The following is a 19,975-nucleotide window of genomic DNA, read 5'->3' as shown; positions in this document are numbered from 1 at the left end:
TTTCCTCAAAAGTTCTTGTTAGGAGTAAAGGTGATTGTCATAGGTATGGCATATAATAGGTGCACAATAATCTTTTTTTAAAAAAGATTTTAAAACTTACTCTGGGAAAGGTAGAGATGCTTTAGCCAAATGTAGAAGTTGAGGTATCTTACAACTTCTTAGTGCCTTGATTGCTTCTGAAGCCCAAGGCTTAGTGGACACTAGGTGTCAGTATTTAATTTTTTTTGAGATTTCAGGAATGAAACTGGTTTGTCACTACTGAATTCAAACAAATAGGTGAAGTATTTATTGCTGTTGTATTTAGTACTTCTGACAGTTTGTTCAACCCTTATTTTTCATAATGGCTACATTACTGATCATCGTACAGCTTTATCTTTCCTTTGACAAGGGATTCCTGTTTTTTAGTATACTTCATCATTTACCTGAGTAGTAGAGAGATGCCTAACTTGTTTAGGTTATTTATACCCTACTAGGAGACGGTTTAAATTTCAGCCAGTAGCTTTACATCTATTGGAAGAAGCCTTACAGCCCAGGACTTCCTCAGAAGTCCACCTAAGTCAGCAGTAGCTGCTTTTTCTGTGTTCTTCTGTGCACCTACGTTTAATGAGTTGATATTTGCAACAACTCTACCATTAATCAAAGAAAATAGTCTTTTTCTTATCCAGTCTCCCTATCTGTTATATTTCTAGTAAAAGGAATCTTTATAACCTTCCTTTTGGGATGTTCTCTGTTATGACTCTGTTGTGCCCAGAGAGATGTCATTCATTGATTGCAGTGTTTTTCCCAACTCAGTATTTCCCATGAAAACTGGACTTTTCTATCTCCTCCTCCAACAACAAAAGCTTTATAATGCTTTTCTGAAATCATGATTCACTTGACTCACCAATTCATATTTATATCTTGCATTTACAAAGTGCATGACATATCTTGTTCAATTCTTATAGCACTGTGAGGCAATAGTTAATACTCATTTTAAGATGAGGAAACAGATTTAGATGTGACTTACCCAAGATTACAAAGTTAACAGGTGATTCACCCATCATTTAAATCTCAGTCTTTTGACTCCACAGGATATGCTCTTTTTACTGAAACTTACTGACACTGTAAAATGTTATTCACATTGCTAACTGCTGAGTGGTAATGTTGAACAATTAGTTTTTTCTTAAAAAACGGAAGAGAAACTAGTTCATCTGTGCCTCAGTATTTAGGATGTTATGTATTTCTCTGCAGTCTTCCCAAGGGCTATTTGCTGAGGAAACTTCTGAAGAAGGAAACTCTGAACCTGCCTCACAAAGGTAAGATTATATGTTATGGGTCTGAATTCTCCTCTGATGGTGCCAGAGTAAGAGAGATGAACCACATGAGTGAGACTTGGGGGACAGCTTGCCAGGGATTTTTTTACCTCTTTTACAAGTACAGACTCGGAGAAATCATTGTCTTCTATATGCATCTCATATAAACCTAGAGTATTTGGGTGGAAGAAATATTGGGGCTTTTTTTGTTGGTTTTCTTGTCCAATCCTGTCATCTAGTACAAATCCCATTTACACTGTTTCTGAACAGTGGTTACATCCTGCTTTTCTCTTAACCACTCCGCTAGCTTCCTAAGCCAATGTGAAGGCTCTAACCTGATTTCTTTACATTCCTTCTAGTTCTATCCCCTTTGTTTACTCTGCTTATGCTTATTTTACCCAAATATCTAAACCATATCATCTTTTAAGTCTGCTCTTAAGACATACCTCCTCTTTGAAGCCTTCATATTATTCAGGCCACACACAACCTGTATCACTCTCACTCCCTATCCTGTGCCACTTTTCATCTGATTATATCTCATCTGTCCCTTAAATGGTACTATTTGTATTACCTCCTTAATTATTTTTGCTGATTGATTGATGAGGTTACTTTCCTAGGTCTTCTCACTTTAATATATAAGTAGGTGATTGGTTATAAACTGTATTATTAGCTGGATCAGGCTTCCAATAGCTTTTCCCTTTATCTGGTAGTTGACCTTTGGGGATTACTCTGTCTCCCATATGGAAGTAGAAGGCCAATTGCCATTTGCTGTAATTTAGTTGGTGTTCTTAGGTTTTTGGTTAATAGGAGTAGGTATTTCTTCCTGAGTTGAAGAATATGGCTTTGGTTTGATTCTCCTGCTGTTAAGACAGTTTTGGAAGTGATTTGAACTGGAGTAGGCCTTCTGCTTCCTGCAGGCCTCTTTGCTTTGTTGTAGTGAGCCTTGTGCAGAGCAGATGTAGGTTTTAATAAACGATTATATGCTTTGTCACCAGGAGAGAGTTGGAACTGCAGGCAATGTGGTTTGACTTCAAATTGATTAGTCTATTTTATAAATGTCAGCAAATTGTTTTGTGATGGACCCTTTGAATAGAGCAGAGTAAACTGTCTGGTTTGGGTTTATAACAAATGCTATGAAATGTTTTAGTTAGAGAGAGAAATCACTTGTGGTTTTCTATCAGGATTTAGTTATTTATCACAAATCAGTAGTGGTTATTTTCTCTGTGGTTCTTGGTTGACGTGAAGATTTGTGTCCTCTTGTAAACTTGATCAAACTAATCATAAAGCTCTATGAAGCAGGTGCTCAGATCTCTTAGCCATGTGTTCTTGTGTTAGAAGAGATTGCACTCCATGAAGAGGCAGGGTAAACCAGGAGGTCAGATGAGGACAGCCATTCATAATTATGTTTTTCTCAGAAGAGATTTTCAGATTTTGTGGGCAGATTTTTGCTGCGCCAGTTTGGAATTATATCTTATTTTTGTTGCCTACAAAGCCACATCTTGAGATAAAGAAGAAATTTAACAGCAAGGTGCTGGAAAAGCTAGTGTGTTGTCAGGAGAATCTTCATATTTTCTCTCATGAGTTTACAAATCTCTAGTTTTCGGAAGGCTGAGATGGAGGCTCTGAAACACCTTTGACATCCTTATATTGGAATGCAGTTTTTGTCTTCTGTGATATTCATAGATAGTCCTTACCCTTCAACCTTCTTTTGTGAAGACTCTAAAAGGGGGTTCTTTTCATTCAGGAATTTCACTGGAACCAAATTTGTAAGCATGTTTATTTCCCCTATTTTTGGCTGGAGTTTTCACTACCGTTTCCTTGCTTCCCTGTTGAGCCTTTTTGGTATTGGACAGCAGGTATCAGATTACTTGTGGCTTTGTGAATGACTTACCATTGCTTTAGGTGCTATGTTCTGATTTATTTTACTGGGAATTCATTTGGGGATTGGTTCTTTTTCAGCATTGCTGCTTTGACCAGTAAGAGAAGCTTAGTCCTTATGCCAGAGAGTTCTGCAGAGGAAATCACTGTGTGTCCTGGTAAGCACCCCATGTGATTTGACTGAATTTCTGATCCCTAGCTGTCTTTGTGCTATTAATTTGCCTGACTTTTCCACCCCACTCCCAGGATGTTTATGTGTGATTGATGCGTTTGTGTATCACCACACACATACATGTGTATATACCATACATATTCACACACATACACTTTTTTTTTTAATAGACATTGGCTCTGATTCTCAACCATTTCTCAGAGATATTTGAGTTTTGAAATTAACATGGCTCGTTTGTCGTCTTTGCTGACCAGCCTCATCAGAGATGGCAGCAAAGTATCAGGAATAGGATGCAATTGTACATTCAGAGCCAAGAGGACTTTATGTTGGTTTTGGTTTGTGGATTCTCAGAGTTGGGCTGTCCTTAAATCTGCCTGTCATTGAGCAGATTTTTCTCAGAGGCTTTTACCAGTTAGTTTTACATTGCCACTCATTGCATAGGGAATCAAGAAATTGAATTTTGTGCATAGTTCTATCATTGACTTATATTTTTAATCTCAGACAAGATACTTAAACTGTTTAAGTTCTATACTTTGATTTTTGTTAATTATAAAGATGAAAAGATATGTGTACCTTGCTTTAGATACAAGAGCTCTTCATTCAAAGATGCACATGCATAGATTTTGATATATAAATAATTTTAGATGGATTAGGGTCCCACGATCTAAGAGAACTTTTGGGTTGAATTATTCTGTGCTATGAAGAATTATTTTGTGTTATGAACCACATTTCATCTCTACAATTAACATATGTAAGCAATTTGTTTTAGCTTGTATTTTTTGTTTTTGCTTTTCTTAAATGTTGGGCCCATTGTATTTATCAGTAACCTTATTTGTGTGAGATTGAATTACTTCCTATTAATGTTTAAACTCTTGGGCAGCAAGTGTTGTACAAATATTATCATAAGTCATATCTAGTTTTCCCCTGGGAAAATCTGTCAGGGTCAGAAAGACTAGTGTAAACCAAGTTTGAGTTTTTGTGGAAAAATAGTTGAAAGAAATCAAGAAAACTCTTTAGTCCTGTAAATATTTTTAAACATTTGACAGCATATCATTAAGATCTTTTTTACTCATTTTAAAGTTTGACTCTGTTGATTTAAAAAAAAAAAGTTTTTATTGATTTTCGAGAGAGAGGAAGAGAGAGATAGAAACATTGATGAGAGAGAAACAACATCCATCGGCTGCCTCCTGTATACCCCCTACCGGGGATCGAGACTGCAGTCCGGACATGTGCCCTGACTGGGAATCGGACCAGGGACCTATTGGTGCATGGGACGACTCTCAGTCCACTGAGCCACACTGGCAGGGCTCTATGTTGGTTTTTATTGAAAGTGGTTTCTTAATTTGTTTGAAATGTTTTTGGATTATTGACTACTAAGAAGCCCCACTATCAAGTGCTCCAGTTTTGGCAGGAGCACTTAGGAATGTTGTGCTATCTCTGTGAAAAGAAAGCTTTACCCCCCCTCTCTGTTTAGGACTTCTGACTTATGCCATTCTGCTCAGAGTCACTCACTCAGTCTGTCTCTTTAGGTTGATGGCATGTGACATCACCCTGGGATCTCACAGGAGAAACCTGCAAATACAATAATCTTGAAAGCCCTGGTTAATAAGAGAGGAAAAAGCAAGCCCTTTATGACTGAGGTTAGATAACTTAGATCATGACTTGTCACTAGCCTGCTAATTAAGTCCAGCTGTTTGCTGACACAGCCACTTTTAAATGAAATCACAAAAGGTTTTCATAACCTGTTCCTTTTGCTAAGAAAGTATAACCCCTTCTTCATGGAGTCAGACTCCTGAGTCTCTAAATATATATATAATTCTTCTAAATATATAATTTAAAAGCTGTGCATTTAAATTGCCTGAAAACTTTGTTCTAAATGGGCGAAACACAGATTGGGTATAGTAGTCCATCTTATTTCATTTTACAGATTTCTGATAGTCCTGATATTGAAAATTATAGCATCCGTTTAGAGTTACTTACTTTGTTGAAGAAGCAGATTTATAGCTTTATGTCCACATTGTGCATGACACTAGCTTTGTTTATTTCTAAGGAGCTAATGCCCTCTTAAGTTGCTTTTACAGTTGAACATTTCAGCCATTTACAGAAAGCTTAAAGACTTTATTATTACTGTAATGTAAGCAGTGAGCAGTTATTTTCTGATAGACTGAATGTCTCTTTTGGTAATATTTCTCAGGGAAACTTGACAAAAAATTTGAAGTTTATGTACTGTAATCCCTTTTTCAACAAGGTGGTAAAATTTTGTATGTGTGTGTATCCAATTTTCAAAAAATTGTGATTTATTAAAATATATTAAACATGCCCGGCCGGGTGTGGCTCCGTGGTTGAGCGTCGACCTGGGATGCAGGTGATAGGGGTTTGATTCCCGGTCAGGGCACATGCCTGGGTTGTGGGCTCGATCAGTGACTCTCTCATCATTGATGTTTCTATCTCTCTCTCTTCCTCTCCTTTCTTCTCTCTGAAATCAATAAAGATATATTTAAAATATATATATATAACACTAGAAATGTATTTAATCCTTTTTTGATGATTGAGAAGATATCTCAGTATCTTGTTGGTTCTTTATTTGCTCAACATTTGCAATTTATTTTATTTGAGAAGCACAGAAGTACAAGTTAGATGTATAATGTGTATAGTGTAGATCACAGAACTTACTGGATTTGTGTTCTGAGATAAATTTCTTTTCCAGATTTATTGTCCTTCTTTGAAATATAGTTACTGTTCTTTTGTTACATTAAGAAATAGGGGGCTATACCAGAGGTTGGCAAACTTGTTCTATAACAGGCTAGATAGTAAATATTTAGGCTTTGTGGGCCATACAGTTTTTGTTGAAATTCAACTCTGCCATTTTAGCACAAAAGCAACCATAGACAATACAAAGAAGAATGAACATGGCTGTGTTCAACTAAGTATTTATTAACAAAACCAGGCAGCTGGCTGGGTTTAGCCCATGAGCTAGATGGTATGCTGAACCCTGAATTGTGACACTAAGAGGGACCTCATCTTTCATCTCCATATTTCCAGTAATTTGTACAGTGCCTGGAACTTGTTGAATAAATATTTGTTGAATTAGTGTTGAATGAATAGATGCTGTTTAAAGAATATATTAAAGAAAGGCATATCTTTGTTCAGAATGTATTTTCTATTTCTGCTTCCAAATTTTTGTCATCTCTAATCATCCTTTACCTCAGAACTAACATTGGCAGGATTTTGTTTTCTGTCAAAATAAATATACTTTAAAAGCACAACTATGCTGGAAAGAAGCCAAGTGGATTAATTGATGAATGGATAAACAAACTGAAATATCCATACAGTGGATTACTATACTAAATGAAAGAAATCAGACACAAAAGACGACATACCATGTAACATCTAGAAAAAGCAAAACTACAGCGACGTAAAGTAGACTGGTGATTGCAAGGAGCCAAGTGGGAGGGGATTGAGCACAAAGGGGTACACTTTTGGGGTGATAGAAAGGGAGAATTTTTGGGGGTGTTAGAAAGGTTTTATATCTTGGTTGTGGTGGTAATTATATGGTATAACTGATACATGTATAAATTTTATATATTTGTCAAAACTCATCAAATTCTATGCAGTAAACCATCGATTTTGCGGACCTTGATCTAACAGACTTCATATTTAATGGGCAGAATTTCCAGTCCATATGTCATGTGTGAAAATCAACACCCTGTTAATTTTCAAATGCTTTTATTAACCAAGATTTGCTTACAATTAAGTTAACAGGTCATTTTTTTCTTAGTTCATTGTTATTTTTAACATTTTATTAAATAGACCATATGTTGGAAAAAACACTAGTAATTTTGCTGACATAAATAAATATTACATATCTACAACTATAGTCTACATACAGTGGTACCTCAGTTTTCAAATGTAATCCGTTCTGGAAGACTGAGTTCTGAAATGTTTGAAAACTGAGGGATCAACAGCCGACAGCTAGGCCTCAGAGTCTTGCCCTCAGCAGAAGCCATGTAGCATGTTTGACTTCCGAGACATGTTCGAAAACCGAAGGGTTTACTTCTGGATTTATGGTGTTCATAAACTGAAATGTTCGTCAATGGAGATGTTCGAAAACTGAGGTACCACTGTATTTAAATCCAAGAGTTGCCACTCACAAACAATGTTCGGGGAATGATTGGCATGTGATCACACCTCATGTAATTGGTTCTGTTGTCATGTGACTTCCTTTAGCAGTTTTAACTAATGCCAATGTTCTGATGTTCGATAACCCATGTCCCAGCCATGTGCATTTGTTTACTCTTGGTGACTGGTGAATACATGCATTTCCTAGACCTATTCAGTGTAAATTTAAAATTATATATAGAAAACTTTTCTGTGAAATTAAACTTTTATACATGCTTAATTTTAATTACACAAATGTGTCTACATAAGTAAAAACAGGTAAACTAATTTGTCAATTTTTTAACATTCAGAAAACCTACTTACAATATAATGGACTTTCAGCTTTAATAGACACCCCGTTGCCTGAATTAGTCTGTTATATCGAGGTTTTACTCTACAGAAAATTGCTGAATTCTATTGTATGTAAATTATGCCTCCGTAAAGCTGTAAGAAGAAACAAGCAAACTGGATGTACGTGGCCACCGCGGTTTTATCATACCCTTTAGGGGAAATAGGTGTTTGTTTTTTCAACTGTGAAAATACAAAATGAAAATTAATGAGATTTATATTTTTTCAATTACAGAGACACAGCTAAGTTCCCCTGAAACTTTTGACCTTGAAAGAGAAGCCTCTCCAGGTAGCAGAGACACCCCAGATGAAGTAACAATAATAATGGCAGATGAGGAGGTGAATATTCTGTTTAATTTTTCTCAGTGTTCTTTTTCTATTGATCGTCCTCTGTCTGATGCTATATTGACCTTGGTAGAAAGACTTAGGTGACGGGGGGTTGTAGCTTTTAGGACACTTATCTCAGAGAGGGGTTCTTATAGTTAAGATCAGTTCAGCATTGTTTCTAAAAACAGTAGTGACAGACTGATAACCTCAGAGGGAAGGGGTGGGGGTGGGAAGAGATTAACCAGAGAACTTATATGCATATATGCATAACCCATTGACACGGACAATAGTTCGGTGAAGGCCTGGGGTAGGGGCAGGTGCCAGGTGGAGGGGACCAACGAGGAAAGAAAGGGGACATCTGTAATATTTCCAACAATAAAGTAAATAAAAATAAAAAATAAAAATAACAGTAGTTACCATTTCTTGAGTACTTTAACATGGTTTATTATTTCTATTACAGATGGGAAAATGGAGGCTTAGGATGTTTAAGTAGTTGGTTCAAATTCAAACTGCTAATAATGATAGAACTAGAATTTGAACACAGATTTATTTCTAAAATCCGGTTTTTTTTCCATTATATATTGATGAGTAACAGAGATGAACAATCTTGGAAATAGTCGTTATATATATTATGATATAACTAAGTTTCAGCCCTGATTTCTTTCTGTCTTTTTAAAAAAAATATATCTTTATTGATTTCAGAGAGAGGAAAGGAGAGGGAGAGAGAGATGGAAACATCAGTGATGAGAGAGTCATTGATGGGCTGCCTTCTGCACGCCCCTCACTGGGGATCGAACCTGAAACCTGGGCGTGTGCCCTGACCGGGAATTGAACCTCGATCTCCTGGATCCTAGATTGATACTGAACCGCTGAGCCACGCCCGGGCCCTGATTTCTTAATGTGATCAGAAATGCAAAGTCAGAATAGCAGTGTGATAAAATAAGCAAATCTCTATTTGTAGTATTGCCTTACAAACTTCACATATCTGGCATTAACTACAAACCTGATTGATACAAGTTCATACTTCTTTTTAAAAAAAATTTAAATCATTTTTTATTTTTCAATTACAGTTGACATACATACAATATTAGTTTCAGGTGTACACCCAGTGATTAGACATTATCTAACTTACTAAATGATCATCCTTATAAATCTTGTGCCCATCTGACACCATATATTAGAACATTGTGTTTCCTGTGCTGTACTTTACATCCCCATGACTGTTCTGTAACAACCATTTTGTACTTCTTAATCCCTTCACATTTTTCACCCATCTCCCCAACCTTCCTCCCATCTGGCAACCATCAAAATGTTCTCTGTATCTATGAGTCTCTTTCTGTTCTGCTTGTTTGCTTATTTTGTGTTTTTGTTTTTTCGATTCAATTGTTGATAGATATGTATTTATTGGTATTTTATTGTTCAGATTTTTGACCTTTTTTTCTTCTTCTTAAGGAAGACACTTTAACATTTCTATAATACTGGTTTGGTGGTGATGAATTCCTTTAGCTTTTTCTCTGGCAAGCTCTTTACATGTCCTTTGATTCTAAATGATAGCTTTGCTGGGTAAAGTAATCTTAGTTGTAGATCCTTGCATTTCATCACTTTGAATATTTCTTGCCAATCCCTTCTGGCCTGCAAAGTATCTGTTGAAAAATCAGCTGACAGTATTATGGATGCTCCCTTATAGGTAACTAACTGCTTTTCTCTTGCTGCTTTTAAGATTCTCTCTTTGTCTTTCACCTTTCGCGTTTTAATTATAATATGTCTTAGTGTGTGCACCTGTGTTCATCTTGTTTGGGACTCTGTGCTTCCTGGACTTGTATGTCTATTTCCTTCACCAGGTTAGGGATGTTTTCTGTCATTACGTTTTCAAATCGGTTTTCAATGTCTTGCACTCTCTCTTCTCCTTCTGGAATCCCCATGATATGGATATTGGTATGCTTGAAGTTGTCCCAGAGACTCCTTAAACTGTTTTCATTTTTTGAATTCTTTTTCCTTTTTGCTATTCTGATTGGATGTTTTTGCTTCCTTATATTACAAATCGCTGGTTTACTTCTCAGCTTCATCTACTCAACTGTTGATTCCCTGTAAATTATTCTTCCTTTCAGTTAGTGTATCCTTCATTTCTGACTGGTTCTTTTTTGTTTTCCATGTCCTTTTTATGATTTCTATGTTTTTTTTTTTACTCTTGAAGTTTTCTCTAAGTTTACCTAATACTCCCCTAAGTTCCTTGAGCATTCTTAAAACTATTGTTTTGAACTCTGTATCTGGTAGTTTGCTTGCCTCCATTTCATTTAGTTCTTTTTCTGTTTTTTCATTTGGGACGTTTCTTTGTCTCCTCATTTTGGCAGCCTCCTTGTGTTTGTTTCTATGTATTAGGTAGAGTGGCTACATCTCCTGGGCTTGGTAGAGTGGCCTAATGTAGTAGGTGTTTTGTAGGGTCCAATGGCACAGCCTCCTTGATCACCCTAGCTGGGCACTCCAGGTGTGTCTCCCCCAACCCCTTGCCCTGTGTGGGTGTGTACACCCTCGTGTTTTTGTTGAGCTTTGATTGCTGTTGGCACATCAATGGGAGAAATTTACCCCCAGGCAGACTCAATGCAAGGACTGGCCATGACCACCATGGAGGGTCAGCTGTGCAGCCCCCCCCCCCCCCCCCCACAGAGCAGGACTTCCTTCAGTGGGGCTCTGGTGCTTGCTGAGCCCATTCCTTGAGTCTTGGGTGTGTCACTGTGGATGTGGTTGGATGGTGTTTCAACGTGGCCTGAAATTGTCCACCAGGTGCGTTGGCTTTGCCTAAAATCAGCCGCCACTTTTTCTGCCGAAGGTCACCCAGCTTGAGTTATAAAGTGATCTGCAGCTGCCTGCTACTTGTGCTGGGCTTGGAGGTGCCGAGGAGAGGCCAAGCTGCAAATCATAGCCAGCTGCTGCTAATGCTGGGCCTGGGGCCACTTAGTGAGAGATATGGGGCATGCTGAGACCAGATGCTGCTTGTTTGAGAGATTTTAGGAAAGTATGAAGCATGAACCAACATAGGCTGTTCATATGGAAAAGGCACTGGAGACAGTTTGGTGGGGCAGGGCCTTGGAATCACCAGGGCTGGGCAAACAGTGGTCACCAGGTTGATGGAGACTCGGATATGGCTCCTGTCTCTATGGGGGGGATGGCTCATCAAAGGAACAATGGCCTCTGCCAGCACTTTTCTGGGAGAAAGCTGTTCCCTCAGTTCTTGTCCTGATGTCAGACACTTCAGTTCCTCCTCGTATGTCCCTGGTGCCTTTGGAGCTGCTATCCCAGTGCCAGTGTTCAGAAAGAGTGAACTGGAGTAAGTCCTTGTGTGGATCCTTTAAGAGGAACTGCCTGGGACTCCAGAAGCCCTCGGTTATCACTCCATCTCGTTTTTGCTGGTTTTTACAGTCAGAAGTTATGGGGACTTTTCGTCCTAGCACTAGAACCCTGGGGTTGGGGGACTAGCGTGGGGCTGGGACCCCTCCTCAGGGGGGACTTCCTCAGCTGAGATACCCCTCCCAATTTTTATATGCTACATGTGGGTGTGGGACCAGCCATTTCTGCATCTCTGCCTCTCTTGACAGCCTTGATGTGGCTTTTTTAAATCCCTAGTCGTAGGACTTCCATTCAGTTTGATTTTAGGTGGTCTGAATGATGGTTGTTCTCTAGTTTAGTTGCAATTTTGATATAGTTGTAGGAGGATGTGAACACTACTTTTACCTACACGGCCATCTTGACCGGAAGTCCAAATTCATACTTCTGATAAAGATTCTCAGTGTATATTTTACATATTTGAGTCTATTTAGTTACCAAGAATTCCTTTGAAGAATTTAAAGTCTTTAAAATCTGTTGATGTGAAAAGCATCCTGAGAATTAAACTAATTTTTCTGTGGAAATAAAGATTTTGTTTATATTTATGTATACTCTTATCCTGAGTACCTTAAAAAGGCTTCATTCTCTTACTCCTTTTTATATTCTAGGTTTTTTTGAAAACAGTTTTTACAGTAGAAGTTAGATCCCCTCCCTAGTTTCTGCACTGCAGGTAACTGGGTAGAAATTCTGCTTTCCTGAATCATGCACACTGCTTTGTTCCCTGGAACCTGATTTGTCACAACTGACAGACCAAGATTCCCTGATACCAGTGGTGGTAGGAAAGATGATGACACTCCCTGCAGCAGAGCAACTAAGGACAGATCTTACTAGATAATGTCAAAATGGCCTCAGGTCTTTTTTCTAAGGAGGGACCAGAGCATTCTAAATGGAGATGGGGGACCAGAGTATTATTAACACAGTCATCTTAAGGTATAGAAAAAGCCCTGCAAACCTTTAATTAATCAAGGCTGACTTCTTACCCATCCATGACTGCAAAGGAGACTGTTCTGTGTTTGGTGCAAAGAGCATGAACCCTATTTAGAATGTATAGTTTATATGTCTGCACCACTACACATCAAATGGATGTAATTGTATGGCCTTTCTCACATTGAATGTCCTCCTTTCCAGTTGCTATTTGCTGATATCAATGGATGTCTCTACTTTGAGATACTGTAGTGTTTCAGTTGTTGAGTAATCACTTACTAGTTATAAGTCACTTACTAGAAAGATATAATGTGTACATTTTACGTACACAAAGATAATATAGTGGGTGTGGATTCTTGCCCTTGGAATCTGTGTATAGGATCATTTGTCCTAAGATTTCCTGTTTGTTGGAAGGTGATAATGGTATTGTGCTAGTGTAGCTTCAGCATTGGAATTGGAAGACATGATTTTGAATACCAATCCCACCACTTAACTTTGTGACCTTCAGTAAATTATTTAATTAATCATTTTATTCATTTATGTAGCAGATATTTATAATTAGTATGCTGGAATCCTGTCATTGTTTTAGACTCTTGAGACATTAAAATGAATAAGGAAAAAACAGTCTGTGTCTTCAGAGAGTCCTATTAAGGGAAGAGATAGACACATAAACAGAAAATTATAATTATAACGTGGTCTGACAAATATAATGATGGAGATATGCGTAGGGCATTAGGGGAACATACAAGAGGAATGCTTTTCTGAATTCCAGTTTTTCATGTGTAAAATGGAGACATTCACTAGCTTTCTCTGAAGATTAAATTAGATGAAGAATATAAGACACACAGTAGAGATTTGGCAGAAGTAGAAGTATGTATGTGGAACCAGTTATTTTACTGCTTTGTAATGTATTGTGGCTGTTCATTGATATTATTTTATTAATGACAGAATTGCTCAACAGTATTTGAGGCATTTGGAATACTTGTGGCAGAACTGTAATTCCTCTTAATTTGATTTCCTGCAGTGGTCAGGTTCCTTTGGAAATAATGTTTTCTGAATATCTTGCCTGAGAGTTTCCCTTAGTTAGAGTCTCAGATAATCTGTTTTCAGAAGAGTTAATGGATATTATTCATAAACAAATAGTTGGTTTAGTCAGTTGGTTTTTAAATAAATTGTGTTAAGAGACCTATGACAAGAGGGAAAATAACTAAAGGGACAGCTTTCTTAGCTACACATGAAACAGGTAGGGAAGGGCAGGGAGTTGGTGATTTGTAGGACATACTTTTGTTTTCATTAGGTTCATTGCTTGAAGTGCAGTTTCTTTTGAGGCCAGAAGGTAAGAGACCTTTATGAGATCAAGATTTGGTGTCCAACTGCCTCTTTTGAAAAATGGCTGTATAGTATTTTAAAAGAAATAGAAGCAGTTCTGCAGACTTAATCCCTGACTGTGTGGTCCTAATAAAAGTTGCTTTGCTTGTTTTTTGTTGTTGTTAATCCTCACCGGAGGATATTTTTTGCATTGATTTTTAGAGAGAGTAGAAGAGGGAGGGAGGTGAGGGGAGAGAGAGAAAGAGAGGAACATTGATTTGAGAGAGACACATTGATTGGTTGTCTCCCATGCGACCTGACTGGGGCCAGAGATCACACCTGCAACCCAGGTACGTGCCCTTGACAGGAAATCAAAACTGTGACCTTTCGGTGCACCACACTGGTCAGGGCTGCTTGTTGTTGTTGTTTTCTGCTTGAGGTTCCTCCATTATAGTTATTATTTAAATAGACCATTTTAATGGTGCTGGAAAAAATCTTAGATTATTTTCTCCCCTATACTCAAATGGCTTTGCATGCACAAGATGACTTTTCATTGTAAAATTTATGAACAGAAAAACCTGGATTCATAAAAAGCTCAGTGACTAAGCTTGGGATAAATAACACCTAGAACTTATAGACCCACCTCCTAGAGAAAAGGAATAGAATCGTGTGGTCTCCCAGTACCTGGCAGAGTCGGCTTCCAGAAGCAAAGTGGAAGGGGGTCACTTTTGCTTTTGCCATACCATGATGGGATGGAAATACTCAAGGTTTGATGTCATACAGGCCTGGGTTTGAGTCTAGGTTGCCTACTTACTAGCTTTGTGATCAGTAGGTTATTTTGTCTTTCCAAGCCTCAATTTCCTCTTTTGTAATACTGGAACTAGTGATACCTTTACCAGTTGGGTTGTTGTGATGGATGGAAACGGAAATTGCTTGGCTAAGCCTGGCGTAGTATAGGAACTCAACCACTGTTAGTTCCTTTCTTGTCTTTCTTTTTTTCCCTTTTAGAGCATATCTTCTTAAGTACAAAACACGTGTGTCGAAAACAACGTATTTTGGCAATTGTAGAAACTGTTTGACTTGGAATTTAGATGACTTGTTTCCCTCTCTGCTGGATCACATTCACAAGCAGTAGATTTCAGGGATGGCCTAAACTTAGAGACAACCCTCTCCTCCCCCAGACCCAGTTGTTTCAGAGCTCAAATTATCCACCCATTGCAGTTTTGGTCCTGTTTTGTTCTTGTACTAGAAGATGGTTTATTTTTTCCCTGTAGTAAAGCATAATGACAGCCCAGGTGCTCCTTGCTCTTAAATAGAAGCAGTGGCTATGCAGGACAGTTTCACATTGATTGGACAGGACATGCTGTCCTTTGAAGCAAGTATTAGGCAGTAGTGCTGCAGTGCTTACGCATACTGTTGAATTAATCACTGCAGAGTTCTCAGTTCTGACCTGTAAAGGTAAAATAAAGCTGCCTCTGAGAGACACCAGCAACTGTTGGAAAAATGATGACTATAGAACAAGGAGAGGAATAAGAGAGATAAGGTATAAGAATGGCTTCAGCAGAATTGTCTTAATGACTTTCCTTTGGTCCTCTTAAATATTTGGGTCTTAGTTTTATTTCTTCTTTCAATCCAAAAGTCATAAATAAAGCACGAGAGGTGGTGTGTCTTACTGGTGTAAGCTGAGACCTAGGTTCTTAAATTTTAGTTGTGCTTCTTTTGCTTAGAGCTCTTTTGTTTTCTAACTCCTTATATATGTTTCATCATGTACAGTGTCACAGTTCTTTTGTGAGATTGAAAAAGTGTCTTTAAGGTGCTGTTGCTAGACACTGTTGAAACACTGCACACAGAGTATACTGACCCAAGGAGAACAGTGCCTTGCAGCACGGTAGAGAGGAATGCCCTCAGTTTTTGGAGCCAGATAGTCCTTGGTTTGAATTTTAGCTCTGCCACTTATTTGTTCTGTAACTTTGGGCAATTTGCTTTACTGTTTTGGACAATGCTTTTCTCATTTGTAAAAAGGGTATGTGAGGATTAAATAAATGATATATGCAGAGTACTTAGCACATAGTGGGCAGGCACTGAATAAGTGTTAACTATGTTATCATATCTGTCAATCCTCAGTCCTGAATTTGCAAACTGATTGGTATTGTCTCTTTGAAAGTAAATGAAGTATGGATAGAGTTTCTTGCAGTTCTTTGGGGGAAAATTATTTTTTAAAGTAAAGCTGTTACAGTTGCTGCTTGTCATATTCTTTAGGTTGGTAACAGGGAAGATGCTGAGAAAGAAATACCTTCTTCTACCTTCTCATCCAGCACCAAGGTATCCTGCCCACTATGTGACCAAGGCTTCCCACCCACAAAGATTGAGCGACATGCTATGTACTGCAATGGGCTGGTGGGGCAAGATACAGGTAAGGACTTACCTGTCTGTGTGATGGTTTTGTAATTTTATACAGTACAGTGCAGAAAAGAGAGTTCTTCAAAGTTCCAGTTGTTGTTTTTTGTTTTGATTTATATCTAGTTAAATTTTTAGTACTTTTCATGTTCTTTATTACTTTGGCAGGTATGTTATTTTGTGGCACATAACTGAGGAGAAGGGGAAGGGGAAAATCTTTTATCATTTTAATGTTTCAACTTGCTCTTTGCCCAGATTCAGTGCAATGCCATGGACTTTGCATTTCAATTTATATATTCAAATATTGAGATTCCTATGGAACTTGAGGAACTAATTTTCCTAGAGCTGCCCGTATTCAATTCAAAATAAGTACCTTGTGGGTCTTTGTGTGTGTATGTGTGTTTGTAAGTAAACTCTACCTAAAGACAGCAGCTGAAAAATACTTCTAATTTTCATTCATGTGCTACATGTCTCTGCTGCATCACCCTGGAGCTATTGGTTATTTTAAAAAATTTTTAAATTTTTAATCTTCACTAGAGGATATTTTTCCCATTGATTTTTACGGGGGGTTGGGGGTGGGTGCGGGAGAGAAACAACTGTGTGAAAGAGACACATCGATTGGTTGCCTCCTGCATGCGCCCCAACTGTGCCAGGGATTGAACCTGCAACCGAGGTATGTGCCCTTGATGGGGAATCGAACCCGCATGCCTTCGGTGCATGGGCCAACACTCTACCCACTGAGCCACACTGGCCAGGGCATTATTGGTTATCTCTTATTGAAGAGTGCACCAAAAACGTTTTGTTTTTTGTGAGGTTAAAAGCCTTAGTTTTGGTGCAGTGTGAGATATTGGCCCTTGAAGTACCACTCTTGATCTTGCTTTTCTATGACCTCAAATTCCAAGTATAATAGCATCGGTACAGTTTTCTGTCATATAACATACTGATGTAACCATACCTTACATGATTGGTAGTGTTGCAATGTTTTTCTCAGTGCTACTTGATTCCCATAAGTTAGAGGTATTTAATCTGAAATTGTGAGGTATTTTGTAAGATTTTTGGGAAAGGTATGTGTTATTTAATTTTTCTGAAGCAATACATTTCTTATGTATTAAATAAGGAAATACCAAAACTTATAATTTAAATAAATTTGTTGATTTTTTTCTGATTATGAAGTACTAGTAGTAGTAGTAGTGATTACCACCGTAGTAGTAGTAGTAGTAATAATAATAATAATAATAATAATAATAATGGCTTACATTTATTGACTACTTAAAATGACTCAGGTGCTACTTACATAGGTAGGGCCATGCCATATATATATTTATTTATTTATATATGTGTGTGTGTATATCTGCAACTTGTCTTTTTAAATTTAGCAATAAATTTAGGTCTTTCCATGTGCAGGTAATTTTTACATAGTTGAGATCAGACTATATATAACATTTTGTATTATACTTTTTCTATTTAAAGTATAAAATTTCCTTCATGAGTCACTAAAAGTTAGGTATAAAAATATTTTTAATGCCTATGTAATATTTTGTAATTCGAATTGCCTCTATTTACTTAACTGTGTTTAGAATGTTGCAAGTTGCCGTGTACATAGCACTGAGCTTCTTGTGCTTAAAGTTGTTGCTGTATTTTGGGGTCATTTTCCAATGATGTATTTCTAGTTTGGGTGGTAGTAAAAAAGATGGGATCTAGATTTCAGTTAATCTGAGGTTGAATCTCACCTCTTTCGCTAGTGTGTGACCCTGTGCTAGCTTCTAAGCTTCCCTTTATGCATCTGTCAAGTAATAGTAGTAATGGCCTTACTTGGGTTTTGTGAGGTTAAAGGAGATATTTTAAGGAAAATGCCTCATACAGTGCCTAGCACATAGTAAGTACTTAAGAACTTTTAGCTGCTGTTACTGCTCCCAATAGTGAAATACTAGGTCAAATATTTTGTCATCATTTTTAAGGATCTTTATGAATAGCATTGTAGTCTTTTGAATACAATGAAAGGTGAAGACCTAAACCTGATTATCAAAACGTTTTAATAGAAGAGCACTGAAGGCCTAGGATTCTAGATGCAGTTTAATTTGACATAGTTCTTTAGTCTGATTTTTAGCAGAGAGTTCCAATGGCTGAAAGAATTCTGGGGCTGGACATTTGGAAACCAGAGAAGGGAGAGACTGTCCTGTGTATCTCACTGAACATGCTTACCCAACTAGTATTACTTGTCTAAGCCAACAATCTAGTTAGCATTGAGGTCCAGAAATAAATGAGTTTAAGAAGCTGAATGCCTTTTGAGCTCTAAGAATAGATGACATTCTTCTGGTCAGAATTACTAGATAAGGAGTAGTCTAGAGCAGCTCCGATTTATATCTTCCAGACTGAACTCTGATAGTTTATGTTTAAACAGGAAGCTTTCGTATTCACTGTGGTCAGACACCTTTCAGCTATATGTATGATATTTGCTTTTTAAGCCTGTTCTTCCTTGAGTGGTGGGGTAACTCACAGCCCCAAATACTTGCTGTTGAAATCGATTCAGGCTTGTTTCTGACTTTTCTCAAACCAAATCCAGACTTATACCACCAGAACCAGGTCATTCTCATTGAACTTGAGAAGCTGACAGTAGAGTGAGACTTGCATTGTCATTCATTCAGGGAAAGCCTTCAGGTTTTCTTTATTCCCTTGGGCCAAGGGTTAGTGACCCTCTCTAATACTATTTAATTGGATTTGCACTCTGGTCTTGAGGACTCTTTCAGACATTATAGATATGTGTTTTCTTATATAACTGGAAGCTCTTCTATTTTTAGCACTGTATGTCTTGTAGCTCTGATCCAAATGTCTCAGACTTCCATCCAAAGATGTCTACTGTATCCTGAAAGAGAGTCACACTTTCTTTTTCATAGGGAAATTTGTTTTAAAAATTAGCTCAGAAGTATAATTAAAGGCAAACTTCTTTTCAACACCAACTCGTCTACCTAAAATCAGAAATTTGATTCCTTTCTATCATGTACTGCCTTCCTACTTAACTTTAATTCATCCGGATACTTACAGAACTTTTTTTAAAAAAGCTGCTAGACCTTATGAGGGTTACTAAAGAAGAGTAAGACAAGATTTGTGTAGTTAAGAAGCTTGCCGTCTCACTGAGGAGATACGCATTAACCTAAGAAATTAATTGCAAGGTGACACAAAGTGAATGACTATGTACTCAGATGAATGTCCTTGACAGTAAGTGAAATAGGAAAAAGAAGAGCTGCAGTGAATAGGGATGCTGTCTCAGAGAGGCTGGGCTTAGCCTGAGCTGTAAGGGCTGAATAGGTTTGGACAGACCCACAGGAAAATGGGGGACCCTATATCCTCTAATGGGTCAGATAAGATAGGAAGCAAGGGAAACAGCACTAAACAAGCTTCCTCTTCATCTTCCTAGTAGTGTTAGCTTGCTAACCTAAATCACCCTCTCTGGTGACATTTTAGGCCCTATAAGAGAATTTGGAGGAGATCCCATTCTCTGCTTTTCTGGGAACAGAATGTGGGGCTGCAGGTGGGGTGGGAGGTTAAAGGAATTATGCGAAGCACCTGCTAGTGTGCCTAAGCGTAGGTCCTCAGTAAGTTTGCTGTGTATTTGGTTTCTCTATCAGCTTGCCTGCTCCTGTCATCCTTGCCAGAAGTAGTGATTGTTCTGGTTCCTCTCAGCTTTATATCTGGAGACAGAGGCCAAGCCCTCACCCTAATTTTGTTATCTTTGGTAAAAGGAAGCCACTCCTGCTATGGAGTGGAAAAAGTTACTTTTGAAGGTACATCA

At 37.9% G+C, this 19,975-nt stretch overlaps 1 protein-coding gene across 1 annotated transcript in view; it reads left to right on the top strand.

The window, feature by feature from the left end:
• UIMC1 (ubiquitin interaction motif containing 1) overlaps nt 1–19,975 on the top strand; it is a 91,031-nt gene that overhangs the window by 39,198 nt on the left and 31,858 nt on the right. Inside the window, exons 7-10 of the mRNA XM_087816436.1 lie at nt 1,231–1,295; nt 3,252–3,328; nt 8,084–8,187; nt 16,048–16,201. Of these exons, the coding sequence (XP_087672562.1) occupies nt 1,231–1,295; nt 3,252–3,328; nt 8,084–8,187; nt 16,048–16,201 (400 nt within the window). The remainder of the gene's footprint in view (nt 1–1,230; nt 1,296–3,251; nt 3,329–8,083; nt 8,188–16,047; nt 16,202–19,975) is intronic.

Source organism: Miniopterus natalensis, chromosome 4 (genome assembly GCF_054644295.1).
Source record: "Miniopterus natalensis isolate mMinNat1 chromosome 4, mMinNat1.hap1, whole genome shotgun sequence".
Taxonomy (NCBI): Eukaryota; Metazoa; Chordata; class Mammalia; order Chiroptera; family Miniopteridae; genus Miniopterus; species Miniopterus natalensis.
This window is presented reverse-complemented; position numbering and strand designations above follow the sequence as displayed.